The sequence below is a fragment of the Dipodomys ordii genome, unplaced genomic scaffold (assembly GCF_000151885.1).
Source record: "Dipodomys ordii isolate 6190 unplaced genomic scaffold, Dord_2.0 Scaffold16, whole genome shotgun sequence".
Classification (NCBI taxonomy): Eukaryota; Metazoa; Chordata; class Mammalia; order Rodentia; family Heteromyidae; genus Dipodomys; species Dipodomys ordii.
In genome coordinates this window covers 800,761-823,205 of record NW_012267232.1, presented here as the reverse complement: position 1 = coordinate 823,205, position 22,445 = coordinate 800,761, and the positions used below count along the sequence as shown (strand labels likewise).

At 38.0% G+C, this 22,445-nt stretch overlaps 1 protein-coding gene across 1 annotated transcript in view; it reads left to right on the top strand.

The window, feature by feature from the left end:
- Tmem260 (transmembrane protein 260) overlaps positions 1 to 21,943 on the top strand; it is a 50,729-nt gene extending 28,786 nt beyond the window's left edge. The window contains exons 8-16 of the mRNA XM_013012211.1: positions 3,012 to 3,095; positions 4,583 to 4,697; positions 6,101 to 6,270; positions 7,469 to 7,640; positions 10,184 to 10,332; positions 12,868 to 13,044; positions 14,062 to 14,115; positions 16,025 to 16,115; positions 19,680 to 21,943. Coding sequence (XP_012867665.1) covers positions 3,012 to 3,095; positions 4,583 to 4,697; positions 6,101 to 6,270; positions 7,469 to 7,640; positions 10,184 to 10,332; positions 12,868 to 13,044; positions 14,062 to 14,115; positions 16,025 to 16,115; positions 19,680 to 19,934 — 1,267 coding nt within the window. The 3' untranslated portion in view covers positions 19,935 to 21,943. The remainder of the gene's footprint in view (positions 1 to 3,011; positions 3,096 to 4,582; positions 4,698 to 6,100; positions 6,271 to 7,468; positions 7,641 to 10,183; positions 10,333 to 12,867; positions 13,045 to 14,061; positions 14,116 to 16,024; positions 16,116 to 19,679) is intronic.
- The last annotated feature ends 502 nt before the right edge of the window (positions 21,944 to 22,445 follow it).

Genomic DNA, 22,445 nt, shown 5'->3' with positions numbered 1-22,445 from the left:
TTCTGGCCTTTTGGTGTTATTTGGACAGAAGAGTATCACAGACTTTCCTGCTGAGGCTAGCTTTGAATTGCAATCTTCAGATCTCAGCCTCCTGAACTGCTAGGCTTACAGGCATGTGCCAACAATGCCTGGCTAAACAGATTTTTAATAACACTAACACTAACTAACACTGATTGCCAGTTCAAATAACTCATAGAGCTATTTGAACAAACAACTTTATATATGAAACAGCTTATAGATTTTCCCCTTCCTTCCTTCTCCTTCCCTCCCTCCCTTTTTCTATTTCTCTCTCTCTCTCTCCCTTTCTCTCTCTCTTTCTTTTTTTCTTTTTTACTTTCTCTTTTCTTTTCTCTCTCTTTTTTTTTTTGTCAGTACTAGGGCTTGAACTCAACCTTGAGCTCTTACACGTTGCTTAGCTTTTTCACTCATGGCTCATGCTCTACCATTTGAGCTTCAGTTCTGGATTTTTTTTTTTTCTGGTTAATTGGAGATAAGGGACTCAGATTTGTCTGCTGTGTTTGTCTTCGAACCTCGATTCTCAGATCTCAGCCTCCTGAGTAGCTAGGATTATAGGCATGAGCCACCAGTGCCCAGCTTGTTCGCACAGATTTTATTTAGCTTACTTACTGGCTTGCTTTCTAACATTTGTCCTTTATTATTATTGTTTTATTGAACAACTTTTTTTTGCTTTAAAAAAGATCATTATAGAAAATTTAGAAAACACGAGTAAGGAAAAATTTTTGAACAATCTATAATCAAGAGATAATACTATTATAATAGTCTGTTTACATTTGTTTATATTTTTCTAAGCTTTTCATAGTTTGTTTTTAAAACACTGATTTGTGCCCAACACCTTCAATCGGCACACGGGCTAGCACAAAAAAAAGATTCATAATATGCATGCTATTTTATTAACCTTGTGGTTTTCCCTTTACACTATTTTGAAAAAATTTTCCTGACTTCAATTATTCTTACATCATCTTTTTTGTCGTTCTTACAACTGATTGTGTCTGTGTGTCTGCATGTGCCTGTGTGTGTCTGTGTGCCTTTCCTGGGCCTGAACTTAGTGGCAGGGCACTGTCCCAGAGGAGTTTTTGTGTTCAAAGCTAGTGCTTTTCCTACTGGAGCCACAGCTCTACTTCTTGCTTTGTCATGGTCAATTAGAGATGAGTCTTATGGACTTTCCTGCCTGGGCTGGCTTTGAACCATAGTCCTCAGATCTCAGCCTCCTGAATAGCTAGGACTACAGGCGTGAGCCACTGGTGCCTGGCAGATTTTAAGTATTTCTTTGGGTGTCTGTCTCAAACTTTTATGATCCCTTTTTCTTTTGTTGGGGAGGAGCAGCAGAAGCCACATCTTCTTTTAACAATTCATTGTTGGCTTTGAGTGTACTGTGTCCCTTGGTAGCCCATGTGGAAAGAATGACTGCTTGTTCTTTTCTACCCACCCCTCCAAGGTCATTGGATCGAGCATTCAGGATTGCTGTGATACTTTTTACCCTTAGCAAATCCCACTGGATCCCCAAAGAACTCCCAAGAGTAACCCTAGAATGTATATCCAGCTTGTATTAGTCACACATAACAGTCATGTATTTAATGTAAGTTAAAAAATAGCTGTTGGGTTTTTAGCCAGAAAAAGGAAAAAAGAAAAAAGATTAGATGGAAGCCATGGCTAGGGAACTCCACCCACATGGTTGGAGGCCTAGCCCTATACTCTCTGCATGATTGTTTCAGGTGGACAGGAATGTTGAGAAAGGTGGTTCATAATTAACCTACCAGGAAATCCTTCAACGTGATGGGGCCCAATCATCTACCCTCTTCCAGTCAAGCAAATTAAATTCTTTACCCATGCATATCTCTAAATTGCAATCCTGTACAAGGAAATTATTGAATCTAACCTTAGGCAGTGACCATATTCTAGAGCTTACATTTAAGCAACAGTTCTCTAAGAATTAATTTTGAGACTGACTCCATTTCTTTTGAAGAAATAGGCCCCATGCCGGAATCAATTTTTCAAGTGTATTTGCAGCTGAGTTAGGATAGCTTCTCATGGTAAGATGGGTCTCCATTAGTAAAATACACATTGTATATTTTCCTTAATTATGGCATCACATTTTCTCCAGTAAAATTGCCAGTAGGGAGAAATTTCTTGAGATGGTGTATAAACTTCTTTCTTTATTTAGAAATAAAAAAAACGGCTACAACAGTGACTATATTGCAACTTAGACATTTGAAGTTTTCTTATGAATTCATGGAATTAATTAGTTTAATTGGAAAGAGAAGAATAATTTTCTCTGAGATTGCTTAAACATTTTGTTTTTTGGGTCCGGTCATGGGGCCTGAACTCTGGGCCTGGGCACTGTCCCTCAGCTCTTCAGCTCAAGGCTAGCACTCTACCACTTGAGCCACAGTGCCATTTCCGGCTTTTTTCTTTTTGCTTATGTGGTGCTGAGGAATCGAACCCAGGACCTCAGGCATGCAAGGCAAGCGCTCTACCACTGAGCCACCTTCCCAGCCCCTGCTTAAACATTTTGTAAGCCAAAAACTGTAGACAGGGAAGCTTTCTTAAGGAAGAAGATAATACAGAAAAGGATGATTACAAGTTCCTAGGCCTTTTTCCCCCTTCATGATTGAATCTTTAGAAAATTAATTTAATTTTGTCTTCATTTGTTAACTCGTTGGTCATCATATTCACACCACTAACATAAGTTCTTGCAAGCAACTTCTTAGCAGAAAAATCAGGGATGTCCTATACAGTGTACCAAAATTTAAAAAATGAAAAAATATTGGTCCTGTTACTGTCCTAATTTATATATGTTGATAACCAAATGTTATATTTGAAAAACATTTTAGAACTGTGTAATTCTTTCCTTAACTTATTAGATGACAAAATAAAACTCCAATCACAGTCCTTAAAATGGGTCAGTGCAAAATCAGATTTCTTTCTAGAGAGAACATTTTCTTGGGAATTTATCAAGTATGTTTTCAGCTGATAATGTTTTGATTTTACAGTTCTCAAGTAACCAGTATGAAGACAGAGCTCTCATTCAATATCCAAGCCCTTGCAGTCTGGGCTAATATATGTTCTGTAAAAAAGTGAGTAACACAATTCTTTCTCTTGATGTTTTTTTTTTTCATTTTCATGAATTGAATTAGTGGGGTATGTGGGTGTGTGTGCATGTGTGCTGGTATTCAGGCTTCAACTCAGGGTCTCACACTCTTGCTTGGCTTTTTTACTCTAGGCTGGTGCTCTACCACTTGAGTCACACCTCCACTTCTTTGAATTAATGTTTAAAAGCTTCCCTTCTAGAATGGTGCCAGTATTTATATTCCATTGAGGCAAATATGTATTATTTTCTTGCTATTTTATTCTGTCCTCTGATTATAAATGATTTCAAACATTTGACCAGTTTATGAGAGTTGAGACAGATAAGTCATTTGATGTCCTAAACCACTGGCGTAAAGCTAATGTTGATTTGCCAAAGAAGCAAACAATTATTTTAATTTTTCTGATGATTAAAAAAGCCTTAAAAGTATAGAATTATTCATTCCCCTTTGTTTTCTTATTCATTTACTTCCTGATATGTTGGCATAAATATATGTATATGTACCTATACATATATGCATATATACATGTACATATATACATGTGTACTTATATATACATATATGCATACATGTATATAAGCATGCATATGTTTATAGTTTTCTTTGCTTAGCATTTAGCATCATGTAGATACCATTCTCCTATAGTAAAAAAAAATCCTTAAGATCACTTAAATACTGTATGTTATATTCCATCCATCGATTGACTATAGAAGAGTTATTTATAAATTTGATTGATTGATGGTGCTGAGTATCAAACCCAGGGCCTTGCACATGGTAGGGTAGTGCTTTGTGACTAAGAGACCTCCCTAGCCAGCCCTGGAAAACTCATTCAAAAGGATTAGTAGATTGCTTCTACTATTATAAGTGATGCTAATACTAAAGCACTTGTATAGATTACGTTTATTCATGCTTACAGATTTATTTGTACCTGTATGTCAAATAACAGAATCACCTATTATAGTTTAAGGTTCTTGACAGAGATGTGATCTAACTTTTGTCGAACATTATACTAACATACCTTCTCATACTACTAAACTCTTTTTTTCTTTTAAAAATATTTTTTATTATCTTAAAGTAGTTGTATAAAGGAGGTACTATTTAACAAACATTTTATGAACATAGTGCATTACAACTAAATTCTTAATACTGTTTTTACATTTTGAAACCCTTGATATATTGTGCATGAAACTAGGCTTCAATTTTTATATATTCTTGACTGCTTCACAAAGTTCATAAAATTATTCATATTTCATGTGAATTTCAACTTTACATCTTTACTACTAAGTTTATAATGCAATTTAATTTTATTATTATGTTTAGTGTCAGTTATTCCAATGAGGATTTTTTTAATTTAAATATTTCTTATTGAAAATGGAAAGCTTCCCAGTTCAGAATATTTCCTAAAGTTTAAGTGTATGTAATATTATGGTATACATACAGGCAACGTTAAACATACTTTTATTGTTTATTTTTAGGGACAGACAGAATCCATCACTAGTTCGGCTTTTTACTGCAATGTTTTGCATTTATTCATTATTCTTTGCATGGAGGGCAAATCTAGATATTTCAAAACCACTTTTCATGGGTGTGGTAAGTTTTACTTAGATATATCTTTTAACTAGAAAGTTTGTAAAAATTGTTCAAGTTTGTCTTTCATGAGCCTTGTAGAAGGGCAAATGATTTCAGAATTGTTAAAATTATAAATATGTTCTTATAAGCCACAAATTAAGTCATTGAGCCATCAAAACTGTGGCCTATTTCTAGAGGAAAAAGGTACATTTATTTTTAGTTAACAGAGTAGCCAATTTGAAAAATAAACCTAAGAATTCAGTAGCTGTGTGTGCCTCTGTATGCGTGTGCGCGTGTGCCTCTATGAGCCTGTGTATCTGTTTGCAAATATGAGTCCAACTGTACTTCACTTGGAATTTTCTCTCTCTCTCTCTCTCTCTGTAGATAAATGGATGGATGGATGATATTAATCCTAATAGGAGAATCTTTATCAACCTGTACCCTTACTTCTTACCTTACCAGTCCCAAAAGAGAACCTATTTTTCTATTTTCCCTGGTAGCCATCTGAAGTTAGGGCTTTTCTCTTATATAATAGAAACTCTAAATGAAGATAGCCCTTTTCCAGCAGTTGAAACCAATTGGTGTTTTTGTTGTTGTTGTTGTTGTTGTTGGCTATTGTGCTTGAACTCTGGGCCTAGGCACTGTCCCTCAGCTCTTGAGCTCAAGACAAATGCTCTACCACTTGAACCACAGCGCCACTTCTGGTTTTTCTGGTGGTTTATTGGAGAATCTCACAGACTTTGCTGCCTGGGCTGGCTTTGAACCTCAATCCTCAGATCTCAGCCTCCTGAGTAGCTAGGATTACAGGCATGAGCCACCAGGTGCCCAGCTCCAATTGGTATTTTTTCAAGAACTAGGGAGTCACCCTGAAACTGGAGGATGTGGCACCATGGTGGGCAAAGGGATGTCCTCATGCTGCCTCTAGAGTGGGTAGGCTCACCAGTATTCACCCTAGTGCCCCATCCACTCCCACCCATGGGTGCCACAGGTACAGAGTCTGCCCTGGCCTAGTGCTTCCTGTGGACAGCTGTCTTCCAAGGGAAAGGGAGAGTCTCGAAAAGGAAAAGGAAAGCTGTACAGACCTAGTCCCAGCTGCCAACCCACAGGAAGAAGTCAGGGAGAGGAAGAGAGGAGAGCTTGCTTTTCTATGTGGATAAAAAGGGGGTAAAGTGAAATCACTTTTCTACTTCTTTCACCCTACTTACTACTGGGGTTCAAGGTGAAGGCTACAGTATTGAGATGAATATGTGGTTCCAAACTGGGGAGGAATGCTTCAAAGCTGGAAAAATAAAGTGACCTGGGGCTAGACTCAGGAGATGAGTTAGGAGGGTCTGAGTAACTTATATATTTGTAAAATAGCCACACACCTGACTGACAGAAGCAACTTCTTACCTGAGCATACCGCCTGTGTGTCTCCTTCGTAGGTGGAGCGATTCTGGATGCAAAGCAATGCTGTGGTGGCCGTCCTTGCTGGCATTGGTTTGTCTGCACTTGTGTCTGAGACTAATCGAGTGCTGAACAGCAGTGGGCTGCAGCATCTGGAGTGGCTTTCAGCAACTCTGTTTGTAGTTTACCAACTATATTCTAATTACAGGTAACAGCACGTGGTTATCTTTTGGAAAGTAACTCAAGCCAAAAATATCTGGTTATTTCAATTTTGGAGCTTTATGTTACTTTTCACCTCTATTGGTTTCTAAGACCTGAAATGAGACAGCTTGGTCCAAATGCAGTGATCACCAGGGCAGTCCAGGCTTAGTAACAGGGATATCTGCACAAGGCTGGATGTTTTATCTCATTTTGATTTTTTTAAATTTACCTAGAGAAATAGAGTAGATAACAAGTTTCCTGATGATAAAATAGTTACATCTATATAGTAAGAAGCAGTCATTATGGCACTGATGGCAAAGGCTGGGATGATAGTATTCCTAGATTGTTTATTTTCTTTGTGATGCTAACTTAGTGATTCAGCCTCAGGCAGTGTTCCTGGGCTTTGTCAGTTGACGGACCTGATAACTAGAGGAAGGACACTGCCTTTCCTAGTTTTTGCTGCATTATCTCCCTTGTGGTCCTTTTCTCTATTCATAGAAGGTTCTCTATGAATAGTGAAGTGAGAAGGTCCACTTTATGATTGAAAGGAACTATTTTGCTATAGTGACAAATAGCAAAAAATGTCTAGAGAGAAGCAAAAACTCAATGAACTGTTCCATGCCTTCCTTCTCATTCGTCTTATTTCCTAGAGACTCCTTAGGAGAAAAGAACATAGGGATCTTGGGCTACAGGAAGATGATGGGAAGGACCGACCTCTGCATGCAAGAGTCACACAAGTGTCAAACAAATTTGTGTCAGAAACTGACAGATTTCCCTTTGTATTTCCAAAAGTTCCTTTGGAGAAAATAGAATTAATATGAAATTATCTTCAGTTTTCTGTGCAACCAGAAATTGTTAAATGACGTTGCATTACTTTCTGGGGAAGAAGTAGCGATTCTTGACCATGAACTGATTCCCTTTGTATAGAAATGATTATAAATTCTAGATGTAAAATAAAGCTATTTTGTTCCTTTACAGTTACCTCCCCCTTCGTTATCAGATGATGGCACTTTTTCATATCTATATATCTATATATATATATATGAAATATATATATATATATCTTCTCAGAGGATAGCAATTAAAACACTTTGAAATGCTAAATGTAGATTGTATGATGGGAAAGAAACAGCAGGGGAAAACAAGCTATTTTTAAAACTGTAGCAAAGATTTGCTGTTTTAACTTTTAAAATCTTTTTATTTAGTATTTGTGACCAAAGAACCAACAATGTGATTGATAAATTTGCAAAGAACCTTCTAGACTCGATGCCTCATGATGCAATCATCTTACTCAGAGGAGATTTACCTGGAAATTCTCTTCGTTACATGCATTACTGTGAGGGGCTGAGACCTGATATTTCATTAGTAGACCAAGAAGTAAGTATATGAAAAATATAGTCAGAATATAGCCAGATGATAATACACACCTATAGTTCTAGCTACTTGGGAAGCCAAGGTAGGAGGTTCTAAGACTTATGTCCATCACTGGTTTTTGAAGTTTATGTAGTGATACTCCAAATAAACACATAAATAAACTTCAAAAAACAGTGATGGACATAATTTTCATGATCTATTGATGGTGAATTTTTTGTTTTGGTTTGGTTTTGCCTTTTTGAGACAGGAGGATCTTTCAATGTAACCTCAAACTCAGAAACTGCCTCGGCTTCCTGCGTGCTGGGCTTACGAAAGTGTGACACCACACCTAAGTCATAATCATTCTTAGGTCAATTGTTTATCACATTCTTTGGCTTATTTCATCGCTCATGGCATAAATTATATGACTTGTCTCTTTCTCATTTAAACTGAATAGTTTTTATTAAAAATTAATATGTTAGCTAGGTACCTAAACTCCTACCTACTCGAAAGGCTGGGATTGGAGGATCACAATTCCAAGCTAGCCCCAGCAGGAAAACCCATGATACTCTTGTCTCCCAGTTAACCACCAAAACACCAGAAGATATAGAGCACTAGCCTTGAGCAAAAAAAGAAAAAAAAAGTGAGGGACAGTGCCCAGGCCCTAATTTCAAACCCCAGGACTGGCACACAAAAAAAATTAATATCTTTTGGGGCTGGGAAGGTGGCTCAGTAGTAGAGCGTTTGCCTTGCATGCTTCAGGCCCTGGGTTCAATTCCTCAGCACCACATAAGCAGAAAAAAAAAAAGTTGGAAGTGGCACTGTGGCTCAAGTGGTAGAGTGCTACCCTTGAGCTGAAGACCTGAGGGACAGTGCCCAGGCCCAGAGTTCAGGCCCCACGACCGGACCCCCCCCAAAAAAAATTAATATGTTGTATGTTCAATTCAAATAACATGTTAGGTCTGTAGCTCACATAATAAAACCTGAAAATATTTATTTTGTTATGTATGTTGTATTGTAAAATCGTTATTATTTCTTGAATATTTAGTGAGTTCACTCATCCAATTAACACTGTCCAGTGGCTTAGGAGCTAAAATATATTAGATTAAATATAAAATAAATCAATCAGTGAGTAAGAGAGCAGTTCACTTTGCTATATAACTTTTGCATAAACTTTATCAATCTTATGACAAAACTATGTTAGAAGAATTTTGAAAATTTTGATGGCTTTTAAAACAATTTTCTGGAATTGGAAAATAGCATTTTCAGAGTAGTCATTAGGAAAAGAGAAATTTTTAATCTTGAAAGAATAATGATAAATTCAATCAAACAGAATATCAGGCAAATACTTGTTTTGATAAATTGTGTTGAATTAATAATTAGAATTTTGGGAGAAAACTATACAAAACACTTCCAGATGCCTTATGTGAAAATTTTTGCAAACTACACATGTAGTAATAAGTTGTTCTCATTTATATTTGCACACAAGTTGGTGGATTTTTATCTTCAGTCTAATTTCTGGCAAAAGCTAGCTTATTTATTGGTACATGCTATTATACTATATTTGGGGGGAGGAGGGGACTTGAACTCAAGGTCTGGTGCTTTCGCTTGTGCTGATCACTTGGGCTATGTCCCCACTTCAGGTTTTTTGCTAGTTAATTAGAGAATGTCACAGGCTTTTCTTCTTGGGCTGATTTAAACCATGATTCTCAGATCTCAGCCTCTGGAGTAGCTAGGGTTACAGGCATAAGCCACTGGCACCCAGCCAAACAAAAGGGTTTTTTTAACTTTGAGGCTTAGGTTACGACATGATTGTACTTATGAAGAGCAGAATTACAACTTACTTATTATAGGTTCTTTTGAAGAAATGCATGAGAGAGTGTAGATATGTTACATGTCTGTGTTTTATCTAGGTTGTCTAGTTTGGCCATCAGAGAAATTTCAGCCAGGTGCTGTAGGCCTAGATTTCTACTGGAGGAATGTTCAGAGTGTTAAAGTAACATACCATGGAGCTGAAGAGACTGGAAGTGTCTGACTTCCAGTGATGCTGTTATGAAAGCCAAGTGCACATTCCCCAAGAATAAGAATGGGGAATTCATCTGGACTGTAGGTCAAATGCATGAGGCTAAATGAAGTTAGGTATTAATGTCATGGATGATAGACATCTTAACACATAGGATCCAAGGTGTAACTCACTCTTTTTTTCTTTTCTTTTTTTTATCAGTTGTGGGCCTGAACTCTAGGCCTGGACACTGTCCCTCGGCTCTTCAGCTCAAGGCTAGTGCTCTACCACTTGAGCTATGGCACCACTCTTGGCTTTTTCTGCTTATGTGGTGCTGAGGAACTGAACTCAGGGCCTTGTACATGCAAGGCAAGCACTGTACCACTGAGCCACCTTCCCAGCCCGTAACTCACTCTTAAAAGAGTACCCCTATGATTGATTCCTCAGTTGTGTAAATGTATTTTTCAGTCATTTAATGAGTTGTTTACACTTTTCCTAGTATTTGATTAGCTTGATTCTTTCAGGCAATACACTAAAAGTATGGCCTTCTGTGATTTTTCTGCAGATGATGACTTATGAGTGGTATTTACCCAAGATGGCAAGGCATTTACCAGGAGTCCACTTTCCTGGAGACCGGTGGAATCCTGTGGAAGGAGTATTACCCAGTGGAATGGTCACATTTAATCTTCATCACTTTCTTGAAATAAATAAACAGTAAGCATTCTTTTCATATAATAGCTTTTCTAAAATCTTAAGCTTTTCTAAAATTGTTTCTGTAGCAGCTGTGCCTCATCCAAAAGACCAATTTTCTACACCTATTTCCCTGTCACCGGTGAGATTATCTTTGTAATTAAATTGAATATCTGTGCATAAATGAGGCCAGGCAGAAATAAATGTTATTGTTCTGGGTAAAGGAAAAATAAAGACAGATTAGCAAGAACAGCAAATAAGATCTTAGCACAATTCTGAGAAATTGGAGATGTGCCTGCCTACTTGAAATCATGGCAGGTGGATCGCAAGCAATTACAGTTTCCTCCTGATCAACACCGTAGACCCCTTTTAAGTGCAAAGCAATTTTTTTTTCAGGAATAATCACTATATAAAAATAGCTTAAGGATTTTTATAGAGGATAAGACATTTTTATAAATAAGAAAAACGCCTACAGTTTATGCTAGCTGAGAATAAAATAAGAGAATTGTGAATTCTATAGTTGAGAACATAAAATTATTTTGTAGTTAAGGTCAAGAATAAATAACTCCTTCAATGGTATAGTGTTGAACATTTCTCCTGTCCATGAAATGCTTGGGTTCATCTAGAGCTTACAGAAGAAAATCTTATTTCATGATTTTTTTTCTTGTAAAGACTTGGAAAAAAAATTCCAAAGTTTTCAGTGACAGATATTTTCAGTGGCTCATGAAATAATATAAGTTCACCCTCTAAAATATATTCCTTTAACCACTTCCCTCCTGTTACATAAAAGTAAATTGTTACTGCAGTTTTTATCATATATCTTGGTACAAGTTTTTGTTTTTTCTGCTGATTGTTGTGCAATTACCATTTACAAACATGGCTTTTCACAGTCTGTTTTGGGTTAATATTTATCATTTCAAGTGCCATGTAGAAGCCTTATCTCTCGTTTCCAATTTTCATGCACATATTAAAGAATTTACAAGAAAAACTATTCAATAATATTTATCCAGGTGTTTTCCTGGTCTGTGGCTGTTCCTTCAGCCCTAATATCCCAACTCCCCTCTGATGTCATCCCCCTTTTGGGAAGATACTCTGTTAGCGTTCCTACTAGAGCATGACTGTTAGCAGTGGGTTCTCTTTAATCCTCCCATTATCTGGAAATGATTTTATTTCACCTTTATTTCTTAAGGTTTGCAGATGTAGAATTCTGGGTTGATGATTATTTTCCCCAGGAATTAAAAAAATGTGATTTTTTTTTTAAAGACACTTTTGACTTGTGTGTTTTCTGATGAGAAACTTCATTCAAGTTATTGATTATACTATAAATTGAAATGTGACAGCTTTCCCTGGCTACCTTCAAGGTTTTTTGTTTGTTTTTAGTTGTCAGCAGTTTGATTATGATGAGTCCGAATGGGATTGATGTTCTTTTTAGCTTAATAACCTGTTTTGGGGGTTTCCTGAGTTCCTTAAATTGTCTTTTGTAAAATGGAGACTGCCAGGTTGTCCTAAGACTACTTTTTTTTTTTGGTCAGTCATGGGGCTTGAACTCGGCCTAGGCACTGTTCCACAGCTCTTCAGCTCAAGGCTAGCACTCTACCACTTGAGCCACTGTGCCACTCTGGTTTTCTGAGTGGTTTACTGGAGATTAGAGTCTCATGGACGTTCCTGCCTGAGCTGGCTTTGAGCTGCCATCCTCAGATCTCAGCCTCCTGAGTAGCTAGGATTACAGGCATGAGCCACCGGTGCCCAGCTAAGAGTACCTTCTTTTAATTATGGTTCCAATGTCTTTTCTATCTTCTAAACATTTGTAGTCATAGTTCTATGAATCCCACATGCACTATTGCATGTATGGTCCAGGACCTGGGTGGTCATATGTTCTGCCAACAATTTTGTAAATCCCATTCAGAATCAGATCTGTTGACAGGTTGGGCTAACAGCTCAGCAGTATGTCAGCAGTTCATATTCAGTCTCGGTTCTGGTCACCTTAGTACTTTCAGCTCCCTAGGCCTTTCATTCACACTTAAGCTGGGGTGTTTTGTTTTGTTTTGTTCTGCTGTGTGTGTCTGTGTGTGTGTGTGTGCGCACGTGCATGCACTTGCACATGCTACTACTGCTACTGGGTTTTGAACTCAGGACCTTCTGCTCTCACTGGGGATATTTTGTTCACTGGAACCAGCTTTTTCCTGGTTAACTGCCCAGGCTGGCTTGGAACTGTGAACTGCCTTTTGAGCAGCTGAGAATATAGACATGAGCCATAGGCTATTTCTATTTTTACCTATAAAATAAAAAGAGATATGGAAGGCCACATGTTAGGCAGTAGCAGAGCAGTTTTCATAGTAATAAGGCTTGATCCCAAGTGATGGGAAGATGTGTCTCCTTACTACCGCCCTCATAAGCAATAGTTTTACACTAAGATTACTTGGGAAAGATTTAATAAACCAAAATGTTCGTAAATGGTTTATTGGTAACTAAAGTTTAAGAAGTCATAAAGGAACTTTCTAACTGAAAACTTCGAGTTTTAACTTAGAAGCACGCCATGTATTTTTATCTCTTTGATAGAAAAGAAACATTTGCTTGCATTGGAATCCATGAAGGTGACCCAACCTGGAGAAAGAACTATTCACTTTGGCCTTGGGGCTCTTGTGACAAATTAGTTCCTTCAGAGATTGTATTCAACCCTGAGAAATGGATTACACTAACAAGAAACCTTTATAATTGGACTGAAGAATATGGAAGGTATAAACAGTTACATTTTTAAGTAGAAGATAGCAGCTGTATTTGCCTAAAAATGATTACATTTTGAGATGCTATAGTGAGACCTTGTCTCAAAAACATAACAACGGAATCCTATGAGCAGAAACTATAAAGGTCAATATAATGGAATATACCACATTGTGTCACAGGCCAGAGCTAGGTAACCAGGCATGCGTCAAAGCACTCTGTCTCCATCCACAAAGAAAAGAGAAAATAACACATCTTGGATGTGTTGTTCAAATGGGAGAGTGGAAAAAGCCAAATGAGAGCTCAAAACCCTGAATTTAAGCCCCAGTACTGGCACTAAAAAAGGAAAGGGAAGGGAAGGGAAGGGGCAAGGAGGAAAGAAGGAAAAGAAAAGAAAGGACAGGAAGAAGGAAGGGAGGAAGGAAAGAATGAATGAAAGGAAAAGGAAGGAATAGAGAAAGAAAGGAAAAGAAAGATCTTCAGACAGCTGATGAGTAGTAGTATGTATGTACAGTACTACTTATTATCTTCATTCTATTAAAATAGATATGTAATTGTAAATTTTCAATTAAGAAAAAACAACAAATGGTGTGATCAATGTCTTCAAGCAGCATCAGAGCTCCAGCAAGTTTCTCAAAGCCAAGGGGGGTGGAGGGCTTCTGGACACTTTCTCTGCATTTCATTTTTTTGAGACATTATTAATTATTTGCTGCCCATAAAGTATCATCATTGCTTATACCTTTCTTTACCACCTAGCTTCCACCTAACAGCTCTTTGGAAGAGCTGACCCCTACTCTTCCCCCTACCTCTAGCCTTCCTATCCCCCTCACCCAAGCAATCTCTTCTTTGCTATCTGGAGGCACTGGAACTCATTATGCAAACCAAAATTCTGATACATTGACTTTTTAATTTGATCACTATCAGTACTTCAATATCCAGCAGATTTGAATGGTCTTATAAGATTATAAAACAAACATCTGTCTATATCAATAAATGTAACACAGAAAAATGCTATTCTTCTTGAAACTGAAGGTTTGATCCATCTTCTTGGGAAGCTGTGGCCAATGAAGAAATGTGGCAAGCCAGGTAACCAATATTCATTTTGGTCTTTGCAGTCCATTTTTATTACTTTTGCAGCACTGGAGATGATCCTAGGCCCTCATGCTTCCTGCACAAGTACTCTACCGCTTGAGTCATGCCCCCAGCTCTGCAGTCTGTTTTTTGATATGGCGGAGAAGTAGCCTAAAGCACTTTTCACTTGGGACCCAGAGATGTGTTAATAAAAATAAGTTATGAACAATTATTTGGTTTGAGGCATTGTATTAATCAACCCACAAAGAAGCTTTCTTAAACCTACTTTATTTAAAAAACAAACAAAAAACTAGACATACAGAGAGTTTCCAAGGCTACTCAGCTACAAGTGATAGAGTCCAAATCTCACATCTGACTCTGAGACATCTTAACAACTATATTCCTACTTTAGCTAAACTAACGTAAGTCAGATCTGTTGAATGTAATTTGTTTATTTCAACCTTTGCTTCCTTTGTAATGTGTCTGTGGGTTATGAAAGCCCTCAGTTAATGCTTACTAGAGGCCAGCACTACACCAGCCTTCAGAGCTTCATACATGAATACAACACAGCTCCTACCCTCATAGAGCTCTCAGTCTGATAGAGCACACTGATAGAGCTACAGAAATTTGACTCTTGTTCAGGGAGAGAAGTTATACTTCCCATATAAAGTATTTAAGATAATTATTGTTGATATTGTTTTTTATCAAATATATTTTATTTTAAATTTTTTATTATTATAAAGGAGATGCACAGAAAGATTAAAGCTACCTAAGTCAGGTAAATAGTACATATCTTTTTGGACAATATCACCCCTACACTTGTTCTCTCCCAGTGTTTCCCTTCCAGCCCTACCCACAAGTTGTATAATTCATTTTCAACATAGGATCCAGTGAGTACCACTGCTGCATTTGTTCACCCTTTGTGCCTCCATTTCTGTGCCTCCCCTTCTACTCCCAAAGACAGATAAACCCTGGTATTTTTTTTAAATAATCAAAACAACCAAGACTAGCAGTCTTGGGCCTAAAGATTCTAAGTAATGCTGACAGAAGTATTAATATATATGGAATGCTTCTTTCGGCAAGAATGTATTGATGCCCAGTCTGTACCATGAATTGTGTACCATTAATTGAGTTATGATAAAGGCTTACATATTTTAAGTAGGTTTATAATGATTTGTCAAGCTATACCACTCCAGCATAAAGATTACAAAAACAGATCCATGTCACTAGTTTTTGAACAGCCAGAAAATGGCATTCTGAAGTTGCTAGTCTAACCATAGGGACAAATACTTGCCTTGAAGACCTGATCAAAGATGCCTGCATAGTTCTTCATTGTGACTGAATGCAGGAAAGCTGGGGGAAATCACATAAAAGAAGAAAATAGGCCATTATTCATGCAGGTATTGGTTTAATTGATGTGCTGAATACAATGTGAATGGGTTCATTTGGTCAGTGAGTCCAGCTCTCTTTGGAGCGCTGGCCCCACGTGGCAGGAGTGCCTGTGATGGGTCTTCAGGGATATGCTGGCAAAGGCCGCACGTCTCCCCCTCCCAGACGCTCTGACATGACAGTGGTGATCATCTGGAGTAGACCAGTCATGACAGCCATGAGGAACAGACACTTTTCTGAAGATTTGGTTGTAAATGTATCTTGGGGATAGTATCTTGGTTCTAAGTAAACTTACATAAGTGTGGGAAACTTAAAAATAATACAATAGGAGGTCTTAGGACAGTCAAGTGGTAGCGTGCATGTTTGCCTAGCAAGTACAAGCCCCAAGTTCAAACCAAGAACAAAAGCAAAAAAAAAGTGTGTTGGGGCAGGGATAGAATTGTGTATATCATACCAGTTGAAAGCATGAAGATTTGGCCCTGAATGAAAACTTGATGTTGTGATTTTAATGAAGATTCCCCTCCCCTACCCACAGGATGAAAACCCCATTCTTCATCTTTAGCCTGGCAGAAACCGCAGATATGCCGTCCAGTGTGAAAGGTCGACTCTACACTCATGCATATAACGTATGTGACTCTGGTAGACAGAGGGATATTTGGAGGGAAGGCAGTAGTGGCTGGAGTGTTTTTTGTTTGGTTTCCAGCTTATTGTGGGCATTGTATCTGTGGGCTAATGCTCAATTGTATCACCGTGTATGAAGTGGATAATTGGTAGACACACAAAATAGCTGTGTCTTTACTGGTATGTTACCATCCATGGTAAAGGAGACTGTGGATGTGAGTAAGTTTGAGGTCCTGCTATGAGAGCGTATCCTGGATTACCGAGGTGGGTCTGATGTGATCACAAGCAGAGTTATAGAAAGCAGTTAGAGCCAGGATGCTGGTGGCTCACGCCTGTAATCCTAGATAGTCAGGGGGCTGAGATCTGAGGATAGCTGTTCAAAGCCAGCTTGGGCAGGAAAGTCCATGAAACTCTTATCCCCAATTAACCACTAGAAAACCAGAAGTGGTGCTGTGGCTCAAGTGGTAGAACGCTAGCCTTGAGTTGAAAAGCTGAGGGACAGCACCTAGGCCCAGAGTTCAGGCCCCACAACCGACAAAAAAAAAACAAAAAACAAACAAAAAAAAAAAACATGAGCCTAAAACTTTAAAAGATTAGTTCTCATGGACTGAGGTTGTAGCTCAAGTAATAGAGTGCCTTCCTAACCAAGCATGGAACCCTGAGTTCAAACCCTAGTAGCTCAAAAAAAAAAAAAAATTAGGGCTGGGAAGGTGGCTCAGTGGTAGAGCGCTTGCCTTGCATGCTTGAGGCCCTGGGTTCGATTCCTCAGCACCACATAAGCAAAAAGAAAAAAGCCGGAAGTGGTGCTATGGCTCAAGTGGTAGAGCTCTAGCCTTGAGCTGAAGAGCTGAGGGACAGCGCCCAGGCCCAGAGTTCAGGCCCCACGACCGGACCCCAAAAAAAAAAAATTAGCTTGCATATCTCAGTCATAGCAAATCCTGTTCATCTCTATATAGGGTTATATTCCTGTGAAAACCAGGCATCATTTTTTAAATAATTTTTATTGAGATTAAGTGATTACATAAATTTCACAGTATTGTGAAACAGTGATACCTAAAGTCACAAACATATTTTAAACTTCACAAGGCAAATTGTCATTATCACGATCTAAAATGTTTGTGAATTCTATGAGCTTTCGCAATAGAACAGTGTCTCCCACATCGGGTGATATGTCCATTTCTTTCCTTTTGCTGTGTGTAAGCTGTTCCTTCTCTCCCTCTCCTTCCCTCCCTTCCATTGCTGCCTTGAGTTGCTTAGTTCGTTTTCATCAATATCCAGTCCAGGCAATATTTTTGTGGCGAAATCAGAGACTTCCGGATAGTTCCTGTTCTTACTGGATAGTTCCCCTTCTCACTGGTGATGTCTGCAGGAGTCAGTTGTCAAGCTGCTGCTGAAGCTCATCTGTGGATTCCTTGTCACAGCAGACTTTATGCTTTTCAGCAAATGCAAAGGATAGCTATGGTTATGGCTCCAGGTATACAGTAACATTTATGAAACAACACTTATAAGACAACACAGTCCACCCCTAGTACTAGGTTTTCAAGAATATTCTTGTTAAGTGTAAAGAATATTTGTGATTATATACTTCCTTACTCGGTAGCTTCTTCATTTAGGTGATAGTATGTACAGAAGTAGTAAGAGAACAAGGAGTACCCAGCTCCCATAGGAATAAATTAAAGATGTCCCCAATGAACTGACAGTTCTCCACAGAGATTAATGTCAGAGGAATGTACAGAAAAGAAAGTAGAATTCCACATAGTGAGAAATTATTGGTTACTTAATGCTCAGCACATTTGATTCAGTCATCCAATTACCTCAATTACAGAACACTCTAGAAAGGTGGTGTGATTGTTCCAAAGAATTGTAGATAGGTCATATGGAGCTTCTGATGCTACGCAGCAGGTGGGGAAACAAAAATTCCTTGAAAGGCTGTCTGTATTTTGGACCCCAAACCCTTATGGATGTGAAAAACAGTTTATTGAGCAGCTGCTTAGTGTCAGTAGCTTGCTATACCTTTACCCACATTCTTCCTTGGAGAGAAGCTGGGGAAGAGGAACAACTGAGAAGAAGATTAAGAACAACGGGTAGAGAAACAGATTAAAAGGGAAGAGGCTGACTTATTAGCTTTGATGTACATGAAGCTGCTTCTTGTGACCCTTTACTCTTTCATACAAGAAAAGGAAAACAGCTTACACTAAGCAAAAAGAAAGAAATGTAAATATCACCTGATGTAGAAGAAATAATTGTATTGTCAAAGCTCATAGAATTCACAAACTTTATAGACCATGATAATGACAGTGTGCCTTATGAAGGTTAAAATGTGTTTAATGACTTTAACTAAGTAACACTATTCCACAATACTGAGAAATATGTGAAATTATGTAATCACTTAATCTCAATTTTAAAAAATGCAAAGTTTGGAATGTTCTAAAACAATGAGATTCACCACAAAACACTCCAAAATTAACATTTTTTTTAAAAGGAACTAAGAGAGAGGTTACGGTAAAAGGCAACTTGAAGCCTGGGACTTACTAAATATCAAAATGATATTGTGGATTGTGGAATTTGAGATGTGCATTTGTCTTGCTCTGGAGTAGAAGTAGAGACAGTAATATAATTGGTCCCTTTAAACTAAATGATACTGTGGATGAAATTTTAATAAAAAATAGATAAATACTTGTCCCATAGAAAGCATCATTGCTATTTTGTGCTCAGAGTCTACTGGAAAACTCCTGGGAATCCAACTCTGGTGTGGTGGTCCCCAAGAAGGCTGGCTGTGACATTTACAAAGAAGCAAGCATAACACTCCATTTTGCAGATTTGTGTCTGCATTTTTTATGTTAAACTTTAATGCACTTTTCTCTGGAAATGTTAATATCAGATGCTAATGATTAGCACTGTGTCTGATGTTGAAAAATCAGATTTCTGAATTCTTGTGGACGAAGTTTTAACTATCAAGGTCATAAACTATAAGCTACCGTGAAGATTTTAGATGTCTCACTCGAAGGCTGTCTCTGAAATTCTCTTTTATGTCCATTACAATAATGGAATTGTTGGGATCATTTTTATTGTTGCTAATTATTATTGTTTTTAATGTGGAGAGAAATTCACATAAATAATTTGGAGCAAAATTTCTAAATTCCTTCCAGTTCTTTTTTCCATGCAGTCTGCTAAAGAAAGCTATTTTTTCTCCAGCAGCTAAATTTAGAGTTTCAACCTCTCTGCCTGTTGAGTAAATAGCTTTCCACCAGTTAGCACTAAATCCTTTCCCAGAAGATCTTTCTGGAGGAAGAGCATTTTGTCCTAACACATGTGTCTCGAGTTCCCCCCTCAACATCTGAAAACCCCAGAAGCAGTTTGAGATGAAGCATATTTGCCTCCTGCTACTGTAATAATTACAGTAACATCCTTGCATTTTCTGCATGGCCTAGCAACGATTAGATTTTTACTGTAGGCTGCTTGGATTTTTTCCCCCCTTGTGTTATTAATTCCTCTGTGTTTTCTGTTTTTGAGGGGAAAAAGGAGACAAAGAACAACAATGGAATAGCAACATTTTTGCTGTTTTCCAGTTGTATAAGGAGATTGTCAATTTACAAAAGGAGCACCCAGTGAATTGGCACAAGAACTATGCCATCGCCTGTGAGCGGATGCTGCGTCTTCAGGAGAGAGACACAGACCTGGAAGTCCTGTTGTCTGAAACCATCAAACATTTTCGTCTCTATACTCAAAAAGCACAAAATGATCCCCAGCTAGCTGATATTTCAGTTGCTCTCAATCACCTAAGAAAAGAACTGCAAAGTCTGAGAAATAGGAAAAAGGCCTAACCCAGCAAGAAGTGAAAAACTGCTTGTCATTTCGCTTCCAAAATTCTGAAGTCCAAAAGTTTTTCCTCCAAGCAAAAACAAAAACAAAACAAAACGAAAAGCTAGCAGTACTGTATCAGGATGCTCCACCTGAGATGTACTATGTATGCAAATTCTGTTTATTCTGTGTTCCCAAATTAGCATTTCCAGAGGCTTTCAGAAACATCCTTCCACACTCACTCACCAAATGACTAGGTCTGATACTAGGTTCTACATGACTAGTTTTCTTATACTGAAACTATTAATCATAAGTCTTTTAAGGGCTGTGCTTATTAGGATCAGTTTTAAAAGTTAAATTCTTAAAATCTTCATACCAACTCCAAGACGCTTTCTATTTCTTGCAAGTGAAATGGTTTTTTAAAAGAAGGAACCTTGACATGCTTCATTTTAGGGTTTCTTTTTTAAGTAATGGCTTGTTCCACCATCTCATACTTCATACTACTTACCTTTCCCAGTAGGTGTTATTCTGAAAAAAGTTTGAATCGTATTGTACCCGATAGCTTTCCTACAATCACCAAAAAGAAAAGCTAATTTAATGTTTGCTTATTTCAGTTACAGAAATGAATGGCAAATAAAAAGTATTTTCTATTTACTCAATTTATTTCATATTTATATATTACTTCTTTTAGACTCACAGATCTAGGCCCAATAATTAGTAGGCTCCTGCTGCCCAAATGCAAAAAATAAAAGGGGGGGGAGTGTGATTATTGGGGGATGGGGAAGTTGTTCAATAAATTCATTTCTGTTACAAGCATCTTTTATACACATTACTAAAGAGAACAGAGTAAGAAATGCAAATAATGGTTCTTTATTTTATTATGACAGTTAATTAATAGCAACCTGTTTTAATGAATAAAGTCACTCAGAGTCCTTCAGCACTTCCTAAGTAGAGGCCAGAATCCGTAGGGATTCTTTTCCCCCCAATTGTATAGCTCCTAGACTCCAAGCACCATATAGGCCCCTGTATAGAAATGCTCACTAATGAAGAGGGAGGGCCAGAAGCTTGTCTGCATTCAAAGATCACTGGTGAGTCATTCAGCAAGAAAAGGCCCCTTACCAGGAATAGTCACAGTTCCGTGGCATTGTACTAGCAAAAGGGTCTGATCAAAGGTCTCCTGTGGCGCTTGCATGGTTCCCTTTCATACTACGACCATAATTAAAACCACTAATTCTCTTTTAAAATGCTGCAGGATGCCATGTAGGCATCTGTCTGGAGTGTCCTTTGTGATGTCATAAGCTGTTAAGGACCGGTGCCGAGGGCTTTTGAGCGAAATGCCAGTCATGAAGGTGCTTCAAGACAAGGGTGCCTCTAAAAGCTTGACAGGGCCTTGACTGCACAATTCGAGCTGAATTTGCCCCTTGTCAGCTGCCAGTAAATAAATCTCAAAGGGGGAAAAGCTGAAGTTTCATTACCTGATCCATGGGGCTTTGTTGGTTTTGGCATCACACAGGGGAAGCTCTTGCCCCGCCATTCTCTGGATTTGAAGATGTCCATTGGAGCCTGCAGTGCCTGGACAGGGTTCAGAGCGGAACCTTTTGAAGAGTGTCAATAGTTGTAACAGTTCAGCTGTTAGGAAGACAAATAAATGGAGGAGCTCATTAATCCGCTTTTGGCTCTCAGTGCCTTTTGCCCTTTTATCACAGCCTTATTAGGCTCCTACTCATCTTGAACCAGAAAAAAATGAATTGAAGTTGTTGAGGACTAATTGGCAAAGACTTTTAATCATGGGCCAAGAACTTTCACTGACTTGAAAGTAACTTCTCCACAGGGAAGAGCTAGAAACCTGGTTTACCTTAAAACCAAAATGTGTTGGAGTTCAGTGTGGTGTAAAATTTAAGAAAGCGTTGATAAATTGTCTTAAGTGTATCTATTTGAAAGAAATTATGCAAGATTATGATTTTTTGTACTTGTCTGGGAAAAATAATAAAATACAAAGATTCCTTTAAAAATGCATTGTCTTTATTGGTTCAGAAAAGATGACATGTATATGTGAACTGATGTTTGAACATCTCTACCCACTAGTGTGAATGTTTATCCGCATGCCTGTATGTTCATACAGTCATTGAAGAACCTTATTATAAGTAATATTTTTCTATTAGCCTTAACAATGGCATTGGAGGCCCCTTTTTGAGACTATCTACTTTTAAATTTCATGTCTCTGCCCTCTAAGGAATATATATGTCTGAAGATGCTGCGTAGGTTGATCGTTGATAAAACATAGATTATCTGGTATTTGTGCCATGGTGGCTTTTGGCCACTCTGTCTTTGAGAAAGTAATAGTATGTGACCCAGGATAGATGGATCATGGTTATTGAAATTTCTACAAAAAATGGAGATGAGGTTTAGAGATGGATGTTGGGCTTCAGTCCCAGACCAACGGTTTGAGGAATGCTTTCCCCTCTACAAGCTTCTTTCTCTTTCTTTCCTTCCCTTTCATTTTCCTTTCCTTTCATTTTTCCTTTCCTTTCCTT